General features: G+C 41.8%; 1 protein-coding gene across 2 annotated transcripts in view; it reads right to left on the reverse strand.

Annotated features, from left to right (window-relative positions):
* Nucleotides 1-9,969: 9,969 nt before the first annotated feature.
* LOC133653370 (low-density lipoprotein receptor class A domain-containing protein 2-like) overlaps nt 9,970-21,600 on the reverse strand; it is a 58,446-nt gene continuing 46,815 nt past the window's right edge. For both annotated transcript variants that reach the window (XM_062052688.1, XM_062052604.1), the window contains exon 5: nt 9,970-10,418. In XM_062052688.1, coding sequence (XP_061908672.1) covers nt 10,126-10,418 — 293 coding nt within the window. In that variant the 3' untranslated portion in view covers nt 9,970-10,125. The remainder of the gene's footprint in view (nt 10,419-21,600) is intronic.

Genomic DNA, 21,600 nt, shown 5'->3' on the forward strand with positions numbered 1-21,600 from the left:
AGTGGTGTAGGTGCTCCACAGGGGACCGTCCTGTCTCCTTTCCTGTTCACCCTGTACACCTCAGACTTCCAGTATAGTTCCAGGTCCTGCCACCTGCAGAAATACTCTGACGACTCTGCTGTGGTCGGGTGTATCGGAGAGGGACGGGAGTTGGAGTACAGGACACTCATCGCTGACTTTGTGGAGTGGTCTCAGGCGAACCATCTCGTCCTTAATGTGGACAAGACCAAGGAGCTGGTCATCGACTTCAGGAAGAGAGTGACCCCGCTGGAGCCCATCAAGATCCAGGGCCGGGAGGTGGCAGTAGTGGAGCAGTACAAGTACCTGGGAGTCCACTTGAACAGCAGACTGGACTGGAAGGACAACTGCAAAGCTGTTTACAAGAAGGGCATGAGCAGACTCTTTTTTCTGAGGAAGCTTAGGTCATTCAATGTGTGCAGCAAGCTGTTGGAGATATTTTATCAGTCTGTTGTGGCCAGTGCACTGTACTTTGCAGTGGTTTGTTGGGGGAGCAGCACTAGCAAAAGGGACTCAAACCGGATTGATAATCTGATCCGGAAAGCCGGCCAAACTATTGGCACGCAATTGGAGGCGTTTGTGTCAGTGAGGGACAGGAGGTCACTGGACAAACTGCTGGCCATCATGGACAATCCTGCCCACCCACTCCACCTGACAATTAAGGGACAGCGGAGTTCATACTCCAACAGGCTCCTTCAACTTCCTTCCCGCACTGTGCGATTCAAGAACTCCTTCATTCCACACTCCATCCAGCTGTATAATCACTCGCCATACAGCAATAGATGACATCTGCCTATTACCTGACACCTGACATGTTAGCTACTTCTCTTTGTTTATAATGTCTATTTTCTATTTCCTGCTGGACCTACTCTCCATTTTATGCTGCTGCTGTCATATAGACTGTATATACTGTAATATTGTACATGGTCATTGGTTTATATTGTATATATGTTATATACATAATATAATATATCTGTATATAAATTACTCTGTACACATATTATGTATATATTCGTATATATGTTTGATTTTTGTATAGCTATATTAGTCTATTTATACCTGCATTGTCCTTTCCATCATTGTAACTGAGCTACTGTGTTGAACAATTTCCCTTGTGGATCATTAAAGTTTGTCTAAGTCTAAGTCTAAGTCTAAGGGGCAGTTAACATGGAAACTGGAGTCAGATGGGACAAAAACAACGCAAACCCCCTTTGGAAAATAATATCATGTCCTTGGGAAGAAGGAGTAGACAGACATTATTGCAAAGAGCCAGAGGAAGCAAGATGTCATCCTTTCCCTGCTTGTGGCCATGAGAGAATTGTATTTCTTTGCTTCAAACAATCACGCTGTAAAATAAATTTAAGATGGTGAATCTCAAAATTGACAACGACTTGGTGAGCTTTATTAGAGAATAAACAAAACTCGCGTAGGAGAAAAAGTTATTCTCCCTTCAGGAGCTGGCATTGAGGACCGGGAGAGAGGGTGGAGGTTTGTGCCGTGTTTGCCATCGATTGTCATGGGCAATGTTCGCTCTCTGTCCGGCGGGATGGACAAGCTTCACAGAGTACTGGCTAGATGAGCATGTATCGGACACTTGGGTCTCTGTGGACAAATTCTCGCTCTTCCCTGCAGAATGGACAGGACGGTGCCGGCTTTCTTGGTAGTTTTGTTGGGTCTGGTCCTGTCTTTGCTGCCCCCCTCCCAGCAGATGATGGTGTTGAGCACCGCGGAATGTGGGTGTGAAATGGATGTTTTTGTTTTGTTGTTTGTCTATGGTTGTCATGGTGCAATCGTATGCGTGCAATATGCATTATTCATTACTCGTTTTTGGTCTTGATTTTGTTGCTGTATGCAGAAATGGCAGCTGGTTGCATCAGCTTTGTACTCTTTTAATGTCTTTTAAGTCCTTGGTGTTTTTTAATAATTTCCTTCTATTTTCAAAATCTTATTTTTGTGGACTTTTTTAATATGCACAGCATAGCTGTTAAGATATGCAGCTAAATTGACTGTGATACTTAATGTAAGAAAGTAAGTAAGTAAGTACATTTTATTTATGAAGCGCTTTTCACAGATAAAATCACAAAGCGCTGTACAAAACATAGGTGAAGTAAAACAACAATTCAATTTAAAACAACAGGGGCAACATCATAAAAAGGACACAAAGTGGATTAAAAATGATAGTTAAATGGTGCATTAACTAAAAGCTTTACTAAAAAAAGAAGTTTTCAAATGTTTCTTAAAAAGTTCAACACAGTCAAGATCACGAAGGGACTGATGCAAATTGTTCCAGTGTCTGGGAGCTATAGCTTGGAATGCCAGGTCTCCAAGGCTTTTAAAACAAGTTTTTGGGATCTTTAGAAGATCCTAGCCTGAAGACCGGAAGCTGCGCCCTGAAGAGGGGGGGCATAACAAGTCAGTGATGTACTGAGGGGACCCACCATGCAATGCAAGGAATGTCAGGGCTAAAATCTTAAACTCAATGCGGAATTTAACTGGAAGCCAATGAAGACTGGATAAAACGGGGGTGATATGGGCTGTTCTGGGTGCACCGGTCAAAAGTATGGCAGCTGCATTTTGTACAGTCTGAAGTCTCTTTAGCGTTGACTTGTGACCAGCAGAGGTACTCAATAATGATGTTCAGGTAAACGTAACCAAAGAAGACACTAGCTATTTATAGATGTTTGGATGCATTTAGTGGAGGAGGAATAAATGTTGGAGCATAACCTCATTGTTCACAAGTGTCACGGCTTGGACTATGGTGGGGTTTGTTTTCCCGAGATGCAACAGAACTGGACCGGACATGGCGTGAAGGTAAATACATGTTTTATTATTATTATAAACTACAAAAAGGGTACAAACAAAAGGCGCACACAAGGCGGAGAACAAACTTTGCTATGAAACAAAAGAACGTCAACACATAAACTGAACTATGGTCATAAACAAAAACTTATTGGAAAGCATGGAACTATGGCATGGATATTAAAGGTAGCATGGGTAGCATGGGTAGTAGAGGGTAATCTTGGCATGAAGTGAGCAGAGGTAATGTCGCCAGGATGACCAACAGAAAAAGAAAGGCTTAAATAACAGTGACATGATTGACAACAGGTGCGTGAGTGAAAATGTGAACCAGGTGAAACTAATAGTTGCTATGGTGACAAAAACAATGGAGTGAAAACAGGATCTAAAAAGAGTCCAAAAACCAAACAGGACATAACTTGAACAAAACATGATCACAGACATGACAACAAGACTCAATCTTGTTGTTTAATGATGACCACCACATGGTGCCAAGAGTGAAAAAAACCTAAAAACTTTAATTATGCATCAGTTTGATTAAAAGTAAAATGGAGACGTTGAGAACACCAAAGGGACTAAAGCTGGCTGGTAATGTGGACAACAACTGGTAATTATTTAAGCAGCAATACATGGCTGCAGTGGGATTGGACTCAAAATCCAACGCCAGGAAAATAGCGCTGCTGCTTACAATAGCTGGACTCGAAGCCAATAAAGTCTTCAACATGTTTTAATTCGAAGGAGCTTTTGACTAACAAAAATATGACCAAGTGATGAGGTTTTTGACAGCTTTGTGACTCACTTGAAGCTAAAAGCCCAGTCATGTGAGTTTGGCGGTAAGTAGGGGTGTAACGTTAAATTGATACATTGATACATCGATTTATTTTCTTAAATTTCAAGTATAAAGATTTGTGCTCGGCACGTTTGCCTTCCAAGAGATAGGTATCGATCCAAGATTGTTTTAAAAGGTATTCAATCGATTTTATCAATAGAAAAAGGAAAACATTGGATATAAGAACGGTAGCCTTCATATGAAGTTTAGCACTTTTAATGATAAAGACGTCAGACTTTAAGTCTATTCTCCCGTCTGCGACATCATTAAAACAAAAATGGCGAACATCTACGGTGGTCGAGAAAGGTCATAACAAACGCAAACCCCACAAGACAATAGTGTAATATCTGTGACGTGTGTATGTGTGTGCCTTTAAGACGTGTTGCTGTTGTGTGTGACGTGTGCGACAGCGGCCGAGTGAACGGAGTCCTGCGAGTTTGGGTGTCTGTGTGTTGAGAGTTGTGGCAAACAACAGCTGTTGTATCACATATGTGTGCTTTGACTCCCTGAGTTTGCTACCGCTTGTTAAGAAAGCGTCTGAGAGTGTATATCCGACTGTATCTCTCCTTCTCCACTGCCGGGCTTTTCAATATCATAACTTTCAGCTACAGCACAATTGCAAAAGCCACGACAAATACAAATGACAAAAAGCTGCAACACAACTTTGAATGAAAAGAAGAGCAGGAAAAGTTTCTGTTTGTTTCTTTAATGGGGCTGCGTGGCCCAGTTGGTAGAGTGGCCGTGCGAGCAACTTGAAGGTTGCAGGTTATATCCCCGCTTCCATCCTAGTCACCGCGGTTGTGTTCTTGGGCAAGATACTTTACCCACCTGCTCCCAGTGCCACCCACACTGGTTTAATGTAACTTAGATAATGGGTTTCACTATGTAAAGCGCTATATAAATTTAATTCAACCTAAATGTTGGTTTCACTTTATTCAAATAAGATCTGAATGCATTGGCCATTAATTGTGGTTTACTTGCTTGTTTGCATTTTTTGATAAAAAGTTACTGAATCGATTTCAACTCACTGAATTGATTGTATCGTTGTAAAAAAAATTATTATCGGCCCTGAATCGTATTGACGACCATAAATATCAAATCGGATCGAATTGAATCGTTGTTGAAAAAAATCGCTACAGCCCTAGCGCCAAGGTGAAGGCTGCTAAAAGCGTCCATACAGCGAGTTGAGGAAACATTCTTTGCGGGCGTGGTGTCATGTGACAATAAAAATAAACCAAGCAGCATAAGGAACACTGAACATACTCTGGCAATAAAGACATATGGACTGCAACACTTCCAGTAAATGGAACATGTTGGGCTGTATCTTGTTACATGTAGCAAAGCTACGTAGCTTAACAACATTTCCCAGTAGCTTGGCAGTAGCTTTGCTACTTTTTAAACGAGTAGCGATTTCCGTGGCTTAGCTATTTTTATTTTTTATTTTGTAGCGGGTAGCTTAGCTACAAAGCTACAGGCTACAAAAGAAGATATAGGGAGAAAAGAAAGAAAAAAAAGAGAGAAATTGTCTAGTGCAACTCCATAGGCAGGGGACAAAAATATACGGGAAAAATCCATGATGATTGGTTGGTTTACTATGATGAGTCACGATTGGTTAAGATTTGTGGAAAAACATTACAGACAGGCCAATCAGAGGCAAGATAGGGCGGGTCATCGAACCAGGAAGGGAAATCACAACAGACATGCACATCCCAAATGATGACGAGGGAGTCGGAAAAGAGAAGAGGGAATATTCAAGCGGGCCATTTTAAAGAAAAAAAAACCTTGTGGAAGATGGCAGAGGGATTTTGTTCCTTCGATTTTTCTTTTAGCGATTTAGACTTTGTCCAGGAACCCACAATATGCGGCTACTTAACCACATTTGGACAAATGTATGCGTCTGGATAAAACAATGCCCAAAACATAAATTTTAGTTGTTTACCTTGTAAACCCAAATCAGAACTGCTCTCGACATGGAAGACGTGGAACACACATTTAAGAACACACATTAAGGTGAATTGAGTTCAAGGTTTTACTGCACATAATAACTATTATCAACTCTTCCCAAACAACACACATTTTGTGGACTGTCGCACTGATACTGGAGTTGCTTTTAATCTCATTGTACCTGTGTATCGTGACAATAAAAGGCATTCTATTCTATACTATTCTATTCTATCTCAAACAAATGTACTTACATGCTAGCATGCTAACAGTTTTTGTAACCTATGTTTTGTCCCAAAATATATATTTCAAAAACGGCGGCTGATTAATGACCCCCAGAAAAAAATGTCTGCAGGCTCTAGAGCGTTTTCCACTCGAGTGTTGCTTTACCAGCAACAGTTAGAGATGCTACCTTAGTAGAAGCATTCAATTCCCGCCTTAAAACTTACTCTAGCCATTAAATAGACTCCTTTTCAGACCAGTGTCTGCCACTATTCTTCTCTATCCCCCCTCTTCTGGAAGGAGAGGATAGTAGGTGGTCAAGGTTAATTTCTGGAGAGGTACTCGTCTGGAGGAGGTGTTAGCTGACCCAAATTGACCCCACTCAATAGACCACTCTTCCATCATAGAGATCTCTGCATAACGGACTGGATGAGCCCAGAAGAAGATACAATCTTCATAACTGATTCCCCAATGACCTGAACTGCCACTTTATCCATTGATTAAAAATGATTTCACATTAATAATTTAACAAATCGATAACTGTACCTACTTGACATCTATTGCCTTTTTTTACCCCCCATCTGGAGGTTTTTGAGTTTTCCTTGCCTAAATGTGGATTTACATCAGGGGATGTTGTTGTGAGTGTGTGAAGCCCTTTGAGACACTTTTGATTAAAGGCAATATAAATACAATTTGATTGATTGATTGATAGAAAAATAGCACCAAGTAAAAATAAGACCTTTAGGTTTATGACTTCACCTTCAGAATTGGGTAAATGCCACTATACTAAGGAGCCATTTTGGGCACCTAATGATTCCAATCGATTACAATCCGATGAGTACACGATAATGATGATCAAAATTATCGATGCATCTTTTACATTAGTTTTGAATTAGGTATATTTAAATAATAATAGATTAGATTTATATAATGCTTTTTTCTAGTGACTCAAATCAGGTGATATTGAAAACCCATAATTCATTCACTCCACATTCACACGTTGATGGTGGTAAGCTACATTTGTAGCAACAGCTGCCATGGGGTAGACTAACAGAAACGTGGCTGCCAATTTGGGCCCACGGACTCTACAGCCAACACCAAACATTCATTCACAATCATACCAGGAGCCCCTTAAAGGGTAATTGCACTTTTATTTGGAATTTTGCCTATCATTCACAATCCTTATGTAAAACAAGAACACATATAGTTTCCTTTTTTATGCATTCTAAATACTAATTAAACTCGATCAAAAGTCAGCTTACAATGGAGCCTATTGGAGCCGCTCCATTCTGCTCATACAAGCCCTTAAAAAACTTCCAAACACCTCTATTAAGGTTTTATATACACAATGTAAGTATATATGTAAGGTAGTAACGGGCACATTCATAATAACATGTAATATTTACGTATTTTGTTAATTTTAGGAATACGTGGCAAATTAATTTAAAAAATGCATCACAACGTTAGCTGTTTTTTTTTCTTCATCACTGATTACTACTCACTGCAAACTTCATGAGAGCCAACAAACATAATAAAACATCACTTACTGTACAATATCTGCTGTCATTAGGATGCCGACTGATAGAATCTTGTTATATTCCCGTTCAGATGAAGAATGACTCGAATCCTCGTGTCGTTTTTGCCACATAAATTGGCTGTCAAAGTGTCGGATTACATCCTCATCTTTCGACTATCAAGGTGAGAGGCATAATTTATGATCTACAATAAACTTGTATATTATTAACATAGTCACACAAGCTTGTGATCACCGCCATGCTATAAATAGTTTGTGTCTGTTAGTGCTTATAATAACAATATCACTAATACTTGGTTAATGTTCAAGTCGCAAAATGTAAAATTAATTTTGTTGGCGGTTTTTGAATGGTTGTCTATTGGGTTTTATGGGCGGAATAGTGGACCTCCCATTGGCTCCATTCCAAGTTGACATTTATTTACGAGTTAGAATGCATGAAAAAATAAAACTATCCGTCGTCATGTCTTTCATAATGATTGTGAACCATAAGCAAAATTGCAAAAGTGAAAATTCACTCGTCCATCTAAGCCACGACGCCCTTAAATAAATGAATAAAGTAAACAAATATCAACCAGATTGATCTAGCGCAGGGGTGCTCACACTTTTTCTGCAGCGAGCTACTTTTCAATTGATCAAGTCGCGGGGATCTACCTCAATCATATATATAATTTATATTTAATTATTTATGAAATATATGTTTTTGTTAACAAGTTAAAGGTGTTTAATGATAATGCGAGCATGTTTAACACATATAGTTAATATTGTTAATAAATTAAAGGTGTTTAAAGATAATGCAAGCATGTTTAACACATAGTTGATATTGTTAACAAGTTAAAGGTGTTTAAAGATAATACAAACATGTTTAACACATATAGTTAATATTGTTAACACGTTAAAGGTGTTTAAAGATAATACAAGCATGTTTAACACATATATTTAATATTGTTAATAAAATAAAAGTGTTTAATGATAATACAAGAATGTTTAATACATATAGTTAATATTGTTAACAAGTTAAAGGTGTTTAAAGATAATGCTAGCATGTTTAACACATATAGTTAATATTGTTAACAAGTTAAAGGTGTTTAATGATAATACAAGCATGTTTAACACATATAGTTAATATTGTTAATAAGTTAAAGGTGTTTAAAGATAATACAAGCATGTTTAACACATATAGTTAATATTGTTAACAAGTTAAAGGTGTTTAAAGATAATACAAGCATGTTTAACACATATAGTTAATATTGTTAACAAGTTAAAGGTGTTTAAAGATAATACAAGCATGTTTAACACATATAGATTCCTTTCTTTCCTAAAGGCAAGAATATAAGTTGGTGTATTACCTGATTCTGATGACTTGCATTGATTGGAATCAGACAGTGATGCTGATAACGTCCGCATTTTCAAATGGAGGAGAAAAAAAGTCCTCCTTTCTGTCCAATACCACATGAAAGTGGTTGGTTTTTGGCATCTTATTTGTCCAGCTTCCGTACTCCTTTGTATACACTTTACAAGAAATACATTGACAGCAAACTCCGTAGCTTGCTAGCTTGTGCACGCCAGCTTTCTGAGACTCTTATTTTGTTAGTGCAGGCAGGATGAAGCAGCGCTTTTATTGTGCAACTGTGCAGTCGGTCTTTGGAGTTTTGACGACAGGTACGGCGCCATAGTCTGTTGAAATAAAAAGTGTTTCTCGCCTTCCTGTCGGTAATTTTTTCTTAATAATGAGCTGGCAGCAGCCAGCGTCATCTCAGAAGATCCTCGGGTGCCGTGAATGTCAATCAAGTGACGAAAGTGACGTCATAGTGAAGATTTATAATCGCTCATTTTTAGGACTATTTTTTTAATGCCTGGCTGGCGATCGACTGACACACCCTCCGCGATCGACCGGTAGCTCGCGATCGACGTAATGAGCACCCCTGATCTAGTGCATTTCCCACAACACAAAGCTGACCTTGTTACTTAAAGTGTAATATACCAAAGTGCTTCCTGTGAAGTGTTGAACACAACTTCCTGGCAGACATTCAGCGGGAGTGTTGACCTTATCTTGAGTGACACACAACCTTCTGTGCGCGAGATGTATATTCTGTTCCGTGTGTGCTGTCCGGTGGGTGTACCTACACACCCGCTTTTACCTACACTTCGGCAGATAAAGAAATGTGCGTACATCAACCTCACCTGGCAACACGGAGGTATTCCGTTTGAAGCCTCGGGTCGTGTGTCTTACTGGGAACACAATTCCAAATCCCGACACACACTGTGGACTCGGTGAATGTTGTCACACAAAAGTGTCTGCCGGAGCAAAGGTTACACAACTACTCCATGTGGAGCCCAGCACTAAGAAGAAGTGGCTGCTCCTCACATGGAGCATCAATCTCAGTAAAACATTAGGAGCGACAAAACTCTTCTGTTCACTGCGTACAAGTTCACACGCCTCTAACATTTACTACTTTTGAATTTTACAACACTGCAAGTACTTTTCTAATTGCACAAAACATGAAATATTTCAATTGGGTAATCTTACAACGCTAGAATGTGCTTCTCTTCCAGCCATATAATGAATGTATATCACACTGCTGTATCATAACCATACGTTTAATGAGAGGTCATTGAATGAAATGTGTGATGCAGTACAATCGTTTTGTAGGGTGCAGCCTGCTCCTTTCATTTGAAGCACACAATTAGTTTAATGCATCGATCTCATGACATCACAGCTTCTCACTACAAAGTTTGCAGTCCTTTAGAGCTTCGCCACACAAGATGTCGTTTGCGGTCCAGCAGTCTAAAGAGCGGCTGCTTCGTCAGCGTTGGTTGTGGCAACCGTTGCCGCCGGTGTCCTGTTCACTGGTGACTGAGGGGTGACTTTTGCCAAGCGGAGCTCCTTACCGTGGGCGCAGCTGCCAGTGCAGAGTTGGCAGGAGGTGCAGAATGTGTTGCAGCAGGGCAGAAAGCGTAAAATACTCATACGCCACAGAAACCACCCGGGGGACCAGCAGCACCAGCAGGACATGGCACACCCTGCCAACACACCCAGGATGATGAAGACAACCAACAAGGAAACAGACACGCCAGAGTCTGCAAAGAACACAGTAAAATTATGTCATTTTTACAGCAACCACAATTCACTTTAAATTCCAGAAATATGTTGACTTGTAAACATCACTCCAAAAAAAATCATACAAAAGGAAGTGAAAAAGCAGTAAATACATTTGACTCTTAAAATTCGGGTCGAGTATTCTACCAGTCGTATTATAAATAAAGTTAAAGTTAAAGTACCAATGATTGTCACACACACACGAGGTGTGGCGAAATTATTCTCTGCATTTGACCCATCACCCTTGTTCACCCCCTGGGAGGTGAGATTCCAACCCTTGATGCTGAGTGCCAAGCAGGGAGGTAATGGGTCCCATTTTTATAGTCTTTGGTATGACTCAGCCGGGGTTTGAACTCACAACCTACCGATCTCAGTATAGCAGAGAAGTGAGTTACCACACCTAAACAGTGGACATAACCCTATCCATCCAATGCAATTTGGTTTCCATAAAACAGGGCTATTGAACTGGAATGACACCATACCGGCCCCCGAGTTCAGTTCAATACTTGCAAGGGCCAGGCAAACATTTTTGCAGCAATTTCCTATAAACACAAAAGGGTTCCTGTTGTAGACTGAAACTTGGACTGGTGTAAACACGGTGAAAGCTACAGTCGTCCATCGCCACGTTGCACTATTTTTATTTTCAAAAAATATTTTTAATATTCAGACATTCACACACTAGGGCCAATTTAGTGTTGCCAATCAGCCTATCTCCAGGTGCATGTCTTTGGAGGTGAGTGTGAATGTTGTCTGTCTGTGTATGTTGTGCCTTGCGATGAGGTGGCGACTTGTCCAGGGTGTACCCCACCTTCGGCCAGAATGCAGCTGAGATAGGCTCCAGCGCCCCCCGCGACCTCGTAAGGGACAAGCGGTAGAACATGGATGGATGGATGGATTTTCAATATTTTTTTAAAGCACATTCTACAATTGTTTGGTCCTACATAAAGCATTTTCAAGCATGAAAATGGTTCAACAAACTAACAAAACAAATATTGCAGTAGTATTGGCCACGAGAGGGGACCAAACGAATCAGAGCGTGCTGTTCAGTATCGTGGCAAACAATATGCTCAGCCTCAGGCAGCATCACTATATTGAAATAAAAGAGTGTAAAAGTGAAAAAAGAGTGTTATTTCATAATTAGAAGACTCTAATAATGTTACAAAAATATTTAGAATATCGTAAAAACAGTTTTTAGACTTAGACTTCTTTTATTTTCTTTCAAATTTGAACTTTACAGTACAGATAAGAACGAAATTCCGTTGCATTACCTTGTTGTAGTGCAGGATAAAAGAGCAACAAGGTGCAGATATAAATAAATAGATTAGTGTACAGATAGTTATATTGCACTTTTGCATATGCATCCACGTTTACAGATGTATGTTATATTGTCTTTATAGTCCAGCGAGTTAATCAGTTTTTTGGGGAAATTGAGGGGATTATTATGATGACTTCAAGAGTCTTATGGCCTGAGGGAAGAAGCTGTTACAGAACCTGGAGGTTCTGCTACGGCGGCTGCGGAACCTCTTTCCAGAGTCCAGTAGCGAAAAAAGTCCTTGGTGGGGGTGGGAGGAGTCTCTACAGATTTTCTGAGCCCTGGTCAGGCAGCGGCTTTTTATGCTCTAGCTATGAAAATATTTAATACATAATAAATGATTCCTTCGCGGGAATGAATTTATCGCGGTCATGTCTAGAACTGATTAACAGCTATAAACGGGGGACTATAAATAAGGCCAGCATCCACTACAGCAGACACGTGTAGTTTGCCTTAAAGGGCTAGTTTCTGCAGAAATATGTAACACCATAAAACAAATTGACCAAAAACAAATGTGCACTGCAAATGACGCTGGTTCGGCCCTCGGTCATAAGCTTTCTGGAAACGTGGCCCCTAAAACAATTTTGTTGAATAGCACTGCAATAAATACAGAGGTGGGTAGTAACACGTTACATTTATTCTGTTACATTTACTTAAAGCTGGGGTATCTAAGTTATATTCTTTAACTAAAAAAAATCATATTAGCATCATACATCATAACATAACATAACATAACGTCATAACAGTAATCATTTCTGAAAAAAATGGACGTCTGCGTGCTGTCTGTGACTTATAAAATAGGTATTTTAGTGAATAAAACCCCTGGGGACAGAATCATTTGTCTTTGTGGCGGTCAACCCCTCCAGATCCAATCACAGGATTTAGAGAAAGGAGGGGTGAGCAGAGCCCATGAAGGAGCCTCCTCATTGGCTGACACGATATATAGTGAAGCGTATGCACGGTGCAAACTTGTTTTCAGTAAAGCACGCCTGCTGAACACCCACCTGGAAAAATTGCAATACCTGCGCTTGCTGTTACAGCATATAGCAGGGCTATTCAACTACATAATGGAGAGGGCCGCAGTTTCAAGCGCACAAGGGCTCAGGGGCTGCACATCAAAATGTGGATGTTGTGTCCATAGGTGGATTAATGACCGGGCCTACCGGGCCCAGGCCCAGGGGGCCAGAGGCCCCAAGGGGCCAGGCCAACTTGGCCCCGCGGCCGCGACCCAAGCAAAACTACTTTTGCAAAAATAATAATCTTAAGCCCCAAGGGGCCAGGCCAACTTGGCCCCGCGGCCATGATCCATAGAGGGTAAGAGGCCCCAAGGGGCCAGGTCAACTTGGCCCCGCGGCCGCGACCCACAGAGGGCCAGAGGCCCCAAGGGGCCAGGCCAACATGGCCCCGCGGCCATGATCCATAGACGGTCAGAGGCCCCAAGGGGCCAGGCCAACTTGGCCCCGCGGCCACGATCCATAGAGGGTCAGAGGCCCCAGGGGGCCAGGTCAACTTGGCCCCGCGGCCACGATCCATAGACGGTCAGAGGCCCCAAGGGGCCAGGCCAACTTGGCCCCGCGGCCACGACCCACAGAAGGCCAGAGGCCCCAAAGGGCCAGGCCAACTTGGCCCCGCGGCCGCGAGCCACAGAAGGCCAGAGGCCCCAAGGGGCCAGGTCAACTTGGCCCCGCGGCCACGATCCATAGAGGGTAAGAGGCCCCAAGGGGCCAGGTCAACTTGGCCCTGCGGCCGCGACCCACAGAGGGCCTGAGGTCCTAAGGGGTCAGGCCAACTTGGCCCCGCGGCCATGATCCATAGAGGGCCAGAGGCCCCGAGGGGTCAGGCCAACTTGGCCCCGATCCATAGAGGGTCAGAGGCCCCAAGGGGCCAGGCCAACTTGGCCCCGCGGCCACGACCCACAGAGGCCCCAAGGGGCCAGGCAAAATTGGCCCCGCGGCCATGATCCACAGAGGGCCAGAGGCTCTCAATCATTATTATCAAAGCTAATTCTCAAATTGGATGGATCACACAACCTCACTCACATATTCTTTATCAATTATTAAAGGTTGTTTCTGAATTTTGATCACAGAACTTAATGCAAATATTCTTGATTGATTGACAAAGCTCATTCTCAAATTTTGATTACACAACCTTACTCTGACAAATTATCATTATCAAAAAGCTCTATCTCGAATTTGGATCACAGAATCTCACTCAAGTATTCTTAGCTGTGCCCCTCCCCCATCGAGTCTTTCATAAACCGGTCTGTTCTTTTAGAATCTCCTCATTTGGTATTTTGAACTCGTGAGAGACTGCTCAAAATTTGGTTTCCTTTCCCTCAGTTCAGACTCAGAGATAATTTGAAATCATTCAACAAGAAGTTTAACGCGCGCACACACACACACACACACACTTGAGTTGAGCATTACTTGGAAATTCTTATATTTTCCATTTTGCTGTTATTATCAGCATCTTCCCATTTTGTCCTTTTCTTTCGAGAAAGTTTACAGTCTGACATTTGTCACTGCTGTCAGTTAATAACTTTTTGGTCTTTGACCCATTTTGTCATTTTCTCGATTCGATCGTCACTGACCACTCTCTCCTGTCTGGCAGACATCGTTGCTGCCATCATAGCTAGCAAGCTGCCTGCAGCGGGTCATCCCTATGTTCCCCGTCCCTATGTTACCCGGGTCCTATGTTCCCCTCTACCGGGGAACTAAGGACCCTTTTTAAAAAAAAGTGTTGTATGTTCCCCGCTGCGGGGAACGTACAACACTTTTTTCAGAAAAGGGTTCTATGTTCCCCGCTGCTTCCAATGCGCGACTAAGTAAGACGCACGCAGACACTCATGACAGAGACGCGTTTAAGTTGTCGAAGGAAGGAAGTTCGCGTTTGAGTTGCTCTATCTGCTGCCGCACGCCCTGTGACAGGTTAGGTTTAGGGATGGTTTTGGTCAGGGCACAATTTCGCCAAAAAAGTGCTCCACAACGCCCTGTGACAGGTTAGGTTTAGGGATAGTTTTGGTCAGGGCACAATTTCGCCAAAAAAAAGTGCTCCACAACGCCCTGTGACAGGTTAGGTTTAGGGATGGTTTTGGTCAGGGCACAATTTCGCAATTTCGCCAGATACAATGCAGGGAACATAGGACCCTTTTTTAGAAAAAGGGTCCTAAGTTCCCCGGTCGCATACAAAGACCCAGGAACAACCGGGGAACATAGGACCCGGGGAACATAGGACCCGGGGAACATAGGCACGCTCCCGCCTGCAGATAGCAACATTTTGGTGTCCTTTGGGAAAATATTTAGAAAGAAGACAAAAGTACACACAGTTGTACAACTATTATCTTTATGATCTTTTTTTTGTTAGTTTCTCTGTTACTGTGTGTGGCCAATTAAGCGACTTTTGGCCATACCTGGCTGGTGACATTTAGCGACTTTCTGGTTGATGTTAAGATTAATAATAGCAACAGTTCTCTTCATCTTAATGCAATTTATTGTGTCTGTCTCTCCACATTTTGCCATTAGGTACTTTGAGCTCTTGTTGGTCAGTCACTCTAAGGTACATTGTTGCTGCCATCATAGCTAGCAAGCTGCCTGCAGATAGCGACATTTTGGTGTCCTTTGAGAAATATTAAGAAAGAAGACAAAAGTACAAGACATTGTACGATTACTATCTTTTTAAAATTATTTGTTTCACTGTGTGATTGACCGACTTTGCCGCTAGATTTCGCGTCTTTTGGCCATACCTGGCTAGCGACTAAAAACATCATTTAGCGACTTTTTGGTTGTGAAGATAAGTGGTAAAAGCAGATCTTCCTGTTGGTCTTCCCACATTTTGCCATTTGGTACTTTGCACTCTTCTTGGTCACTCCAAGGCATTTGTCCCTGCCTTCAGCTAGTCACTTGGCTCTTTTGGAATATATTTCACTGTAATTGGCGCTCTCTCTCTCTTTCTCCTCAGTACAAATCAGCCTGTTCCCTTGCCATTCATCACTGACCACTCTGCTCTCCTGTCTGTCAGACATTATTGCTGCTTGCAGATAGCTTGGGGTCCTTAGAGAAAATATCAGAAGAGAAAAGTACACAATTATCTTAATTATCTTTTTTATTCAGTCAGTCCTTCAGTGAGTCCCAGTGTGTTGGCGATTAAGCAACGTTGGCATTCAATTAGCGACTTTTGGCCATACATGGCTGGCGACTCAAAAAACTAGAAAAAAAGTACAAAAAGTTGTACAATTAATATCTTTATTATCCTTAATTCCCCTGAATCCTAGAGTGTGTTGCAATTAAGCAACTTTGCTGCTAGGTTTAGCGACTCTTGTTTTGGGCATACCTGGCTAGCGACTACAAACATTATTCAGCAACTTTTTGGCTGTTAAGATTAACGTTAATAAATTAAATCCTAATACAATTTATTGTGTTGGTCTCGCCATCTTGCTATTAGGTACTTTGAATTCTTGTTGGTCTCTGCTAAGGTATCTGGCTGTTGTCTTTGCCTTCAGTTAGTCACTTGGCTCTGGAATATATTTAACTGTACTTGGCTCTCTCTTTCTCCTCAGTACAAATCAGTCTGTTCCCTTGCCATTTAGACATTTTCTTGATTGGATCATCACTGACCACTCTGCTCTCCTGCTGTCTATCAGACATTGTTGCTCCCATCATAGCTAGCAAGCTGCCTTGGTGTCCTTTGTGAAAATATTTAGATAGAAGACTAAAGTGCACAAAGGTGTACAATTATTATCTTTTCAAAATATTTGTTTCACTGTCAGTGTGATTGACCGACTTTGCCGCTAGATTTCGCGTCTTTTGGCCATACCTGGCTAGCGACTGAAAACATCATTTAGCAACTTTTTGGTTGTAAAGATAAGAGGTAAAAGCAGATCTGCCTGTTGGTCTTTCCACATTTTGCCATTTGGTACTTTGCACTCTTGTTGGTCACTCCAAGGCATTTGTCCCTGCCTTCAGCTAGTCACTTGGCTCTTTTGGAATATATTTCACTGTAATTGGCTCTCTCTCTCTTTCTCCTCAGTACAAATCAGTCTGTTCCCTTGCCATTTAGACATTTTCTTGATTCGATCATCACTGACCACTCTGCTCTCCTGCTGTCTATCAGACGAATCAGTTGATTCTCTGCTCTCAATTGTCTATGCTAGTAAGCTGTTATTCTCTGCTTTGGAGTGTTGATGCTGGGTTGCTAGTTTTCTAAATCACCTCACACACTTGAAGGAAGCAGCACCGATCATAAACACACAAACAAACTCACACACACACACACACACACACACACACACATAGTTGGTTTATCTGTTGTGATAGGCAAAGAGCCAATGTGCAAAGAAAGAAGGGAAATATGGATCATAAACGTTTAAGTGGAGGAGCTAGAAAAAAAATTCAGCAAGAAAAGAAAAAAAAGGAATCAGTTTTACTTGAGAGTGTTCCAAATATCTCCAGCTTCTTCAGTACAAAGACATCTGCTGAAAGCAATTCTATAAATGCTACTGCAAATTCAGCTAAGGTTAGCAATGCACCTGAGCTAGCATGTAGCTCCCAAGATCCTGAGACCACTACAAGTGTAGACACTGAACCAAATGCTTCTGATGCTTATGATTCAACCAATTCAGCAGTAGCCAGTTGCTCGGATGAATGTGAGGTCACTGCACCTCTGGACAGCATAGAAAATGAGCTGAATCTTTCTTCAACACCATCTACAGTGACAACTCTACCTAGTGATCCCGCTAAATGGGCTGAGACCCTCACTGAGTCAATGAAGGAAGTTCTTATTCAAAGAGGTGCAAAATCATTTCACAACCGTCACAGCCATTATCCAGCTTCTGTGAGGAACAGTGGGCTAGGAGGCAAAACCCGATGCCTAAACAATGAACATTTTACTTCACACTTGCCCAATGGACAACGAGTACAAAGAGAGTGGCTGATGTACTCTCCCTCTACTGGTAATGTTTACTGCTTTGCATGCAAACTGTTTTCCCCAAAAACGCATTCTTTTGTGACAGACTATTGTGATTGGAAACACTCAGAAAGATTTGGTGAACATGAGCGAAGTGCTGAGCACATAACCTGCATGCAAGCAGTCTTGAACCGCGCCAAAGGTGCCACAGTTGATGCAGACCTGTTCAAAGAGTTTCAGGCAGAGAGCAGCTATTGGAGGCAGGTGTTACAAAGAGTTGTTGCAGTCATTAAATTCCTTGCAGAAAGGGGCCTTGCATTTAGGGGTAAAAATGAATCGTTAGGGTCTCCTCTCAATGGGAACTACCTTGGTATTCTGGAGGTCCTGGCTGAATTTGATCCCTTTCTAAAGGATCACATCAGAAAGTTTGGGCAGATGGGTCGAGGTAATACCTCATATCTGTCCTCCACCATTTGTGAGGAATTCATTGAATTGATGGGTGCAAAAACCAAACAGGCTATAGCAGATGAACTGCAAGCAAGCAAATACTACTCTATCATTGTGGATTCAACCCCAGATTTATCTCATGTGGACCAATTGACATTCATATTCCGTTTTGTTAGCAAAGAGGGCAGTGTTGTTGAACGCTTTGTGGGTTTTGAGCCCATTACTAGCCATACAGGTGAAAGTTTGGCTAACTGTGTCATGTCTGTGTTGGAAAATCTAGGGTTAGAGCTGTCAAATTGCAGGGGGCAGGCTTATGATAATGCCAGCAACATGTCAGGGAGGTATAATGGGTTGCAGGCTCACTTAAAGAAAAGCAACCCATTAATACACTATATTCCATGTGCAGCTCACTCTTTGAATTTGGTGGGAGTCAACAGCATTGACAGATGTGGAAATGAAGTCTCTAAGTATTTTGACTTGATTCAGTCTATTTACAACTTCACAACTGCATCCACACACCGATGGGACAGGGTATTTGGCAATTCCAACATAGATCTCACACTTAAAGCTTTATCCAACACGCGTTGGAGTTGCCGTGCAGAATCTACCAAAGCACTGTGGCAGAACTACAGTAAAATAAAAGCAGCACTACAGGTTATTTCCACTGATGACACAGAGAAACGAGACACACGAACTGAAGCTGACAGTCTAGTGCGGAAGCTGGATTCACTTGAGATGGCCTTCATGGCAGGCTTTTGGGACACTGTTCTGTCCAGATTTCAGGCCACAAGTCTGCAACTTCAAAAAGCAGACATGGACCTTGGTACAGCAGTTAGATTGCTGGAATCTCTGCGCACCTTTGTTCTCTCCCAAAGAGATCTATTTGATCATTTTGAGCAGAAAGCCTTAAACATGTTGGGTGGCACCCCATCTTACAGGGCTGAACGGACGAGGAAACGTAAAAAGTTTGCTGATGAATCAGCATCCCCAGATGTTGTGCTTGAGGGAAGGCAACTGTTTCAAATAGAGACATTTATTGCCTCTATTGATCAACTGAGTTCAAGCCTTAATCACCGTCTGGAGGCCTACAAACATCTGAACAATTTGTTCAGTGTCCTTTTCTCTTTGGATACAGAGTCCAATGCTTCAGTCCTTCACAAGGACAAGATTCTCACTGAATCATACCCATCTGACCTCAATGAAAGTCTTGGACAGGAGCTTATACAGTTCAAATCTTTTATACAGCTCAACAACACTGATGAGGAGAGGACCCCTTCAGGACTGCTCAAAACAATAATACATTTTGGACTACAGCCTACGTTTCCTAATACATACATTGCGCTACAGATTTTTCTCACTCTACCGGTCAGTAACTGTGAGGGAGAACGCTCATTCTCTCTTTTGTCAAGAGTAAAAAATGAGCTGCGCACAAGAATGACTCAGAAAAGATTAAATGCGTTATCTCTAATGGCAATTGAGAGTGAGCTGACAAGAGAGTTGGACTTCAATGATGTGGTGGATGATTTTGCAAAATTGAAAGCACGAAAGAAACCCCTTGCTTAAAGGTGCACTGTGTAAGATTTTTAGGTTATTTCCAGAATTCACCCATTCACTAATGTTAGGCTACCTGTTTTCATGAATACTTACCACCACCATAAAATTCTAAGTATCCATTATGACTTGGAGAATTGCACTTTTGCCATTTCTGGGAAGTGTCACCTGGATTGTGAAGATAGGATTGACTTTAGGCAGAAGCTTGGTGCTTTCTCTGGCAAACTGAACCTCAAGCTTCATTCTCTGCAGCTTTGCATTCTTGTGCAGACTTTCATCCACAAGGAACTTTTCAACTTCCCCACTATCGTGAAGGGGCCATCAAAAGATTTCAGTGTGTCCAGCATGTCTAGTCTCCTTTCTTTGAGCCATCTCTTGTTTCTCATCTGCCCTACTCTCGAATTTTGCCTTCATGAATTTACTCCAGTTGAGTTCAACCTCCCTTTTTGCTTGTGCTGCTGCCTTGAAACCTCTGAAGCTCCTGGCTCTTCTGTAAAATTATTGACCTATTGACTGCGTTCAGTGTGCCCAACTTCTTCAGTTTGTAGTCCACCTTGCCACATTGTCTCTCCATCCCAATGTTGTGCACAGGGGTGCCATCAATGTTACTAGCCTGTTCACTGACAGGGTCCATTGGGAAGGTCTCCTCATCCATCCTCTGCCTGGCCAGGACAGTCTTCAGATGGGGCAGCATGAGATCTGTCAGCTGCTTCACTTCATCCAAGTATTCGGCAGCCACGTCTGACACTGAGTTCAGGACATGTCCAGTGCCTGTCCAGCCACTATAGCATTCTTGGAAATGGGCTATCTTGACCTGCATGCAGCCCTTGTACCATGAACTGGCCTACACCTTTCTTTGTGGTGCTCTCCGATGCATGTTATCATTTTACCTTTCTCCTTCTCCTCAAGCTTAACCACAAATAGATACAGACTTTGAGCCTCAATTTGCTGCACAGCTGCCGTTATGCCAAAGTGTTTTCCTAAGATATTATTTTATTTTTAATGATAGAAGGGAGGAAAAGGGGGCAAAAATCATGTCCGATTTAGTTTTTTGGGTGGGGTGGGGGGTTTATTTCATGATAGCTACCAACTTCCAATACATAATATCTCTCAAATGACCCAATGCACCATCACTGAAGTGGGCGTAATCATTTTCCAAAATGTTTATTTTTAGGCCATTTATCCCCTCCCCCTGTGTCTGTGTGAAACCTGTGCTTGTCAGTGTCTGTGTGGTATACCTAATAGTGTGTGTGCAGTATGTGCACTCTTCTGTACAGTACAGTGTGCATGTCTGTTCACAGTATACAGTATTTCTTGCATAGTGCGTGCGTGTGTGTGCGCCCACACGCGCGGGGGGTTGAGGGGCCAAGACCATGTCAGGCCCAGGGGGCCAAAATTTCTTAATCCGCCCCAACTTGTGTCAGAAAGTGCCTCCTTCGGTTATATTTCTTTTAGACTGTGTTTACTTAATTGCAAAGTAAACACATCGGCTTTCACACTGCACTGTCAATAAATTATTCTGCCTTTGCTAATTGTTTCCAGCAGAAGCTCTTGAAGTTTTGTTAAGGATTGATATTCCTTCTTTTGCATTCTTTTCCTTCCTCAGTTTTATTTCTTTACACTTTTTCCTTCATTTAGATTTGTAAGACTGAAAATATAAACATAAAATAAACATAACAAAAGTATAACGTCCATTGTGTATTTTACATAAATAATGTTCATTGTGTGTTTTACATAAATAAAATAGAAGGTTTAGTGTTAATATATTCACACCATAATCTACAAATGTTTACACATATAGAAATTACACAACATTGCACACACCAAACATTGTACACACTTTATGTGATTTATCATAGTTAAACCTAAAATGTAGTGTGTTCACCCTCTACTGGTCAAATTTAGCGCTACATTTATTAAATGAGTTTGATCGGCAGAGTCACACTCAGACA

This window comes from Entelurus aequoreus, linkage group LG01 (genome assembly GCF_033978785.1).
Source record: "Entelurus aequoreus isolate RoL-2023_Sb linkage group LG01, RoL_Eaeq_v1.1, whole genome shotgun sequence".
Taxonomy (NCBI): Eukaryota; Metazoa; Chordata; class Actinopteri; order Syngnathiformes; family Syngnathidae; genus Entelurus; species Entelurus aequoreus.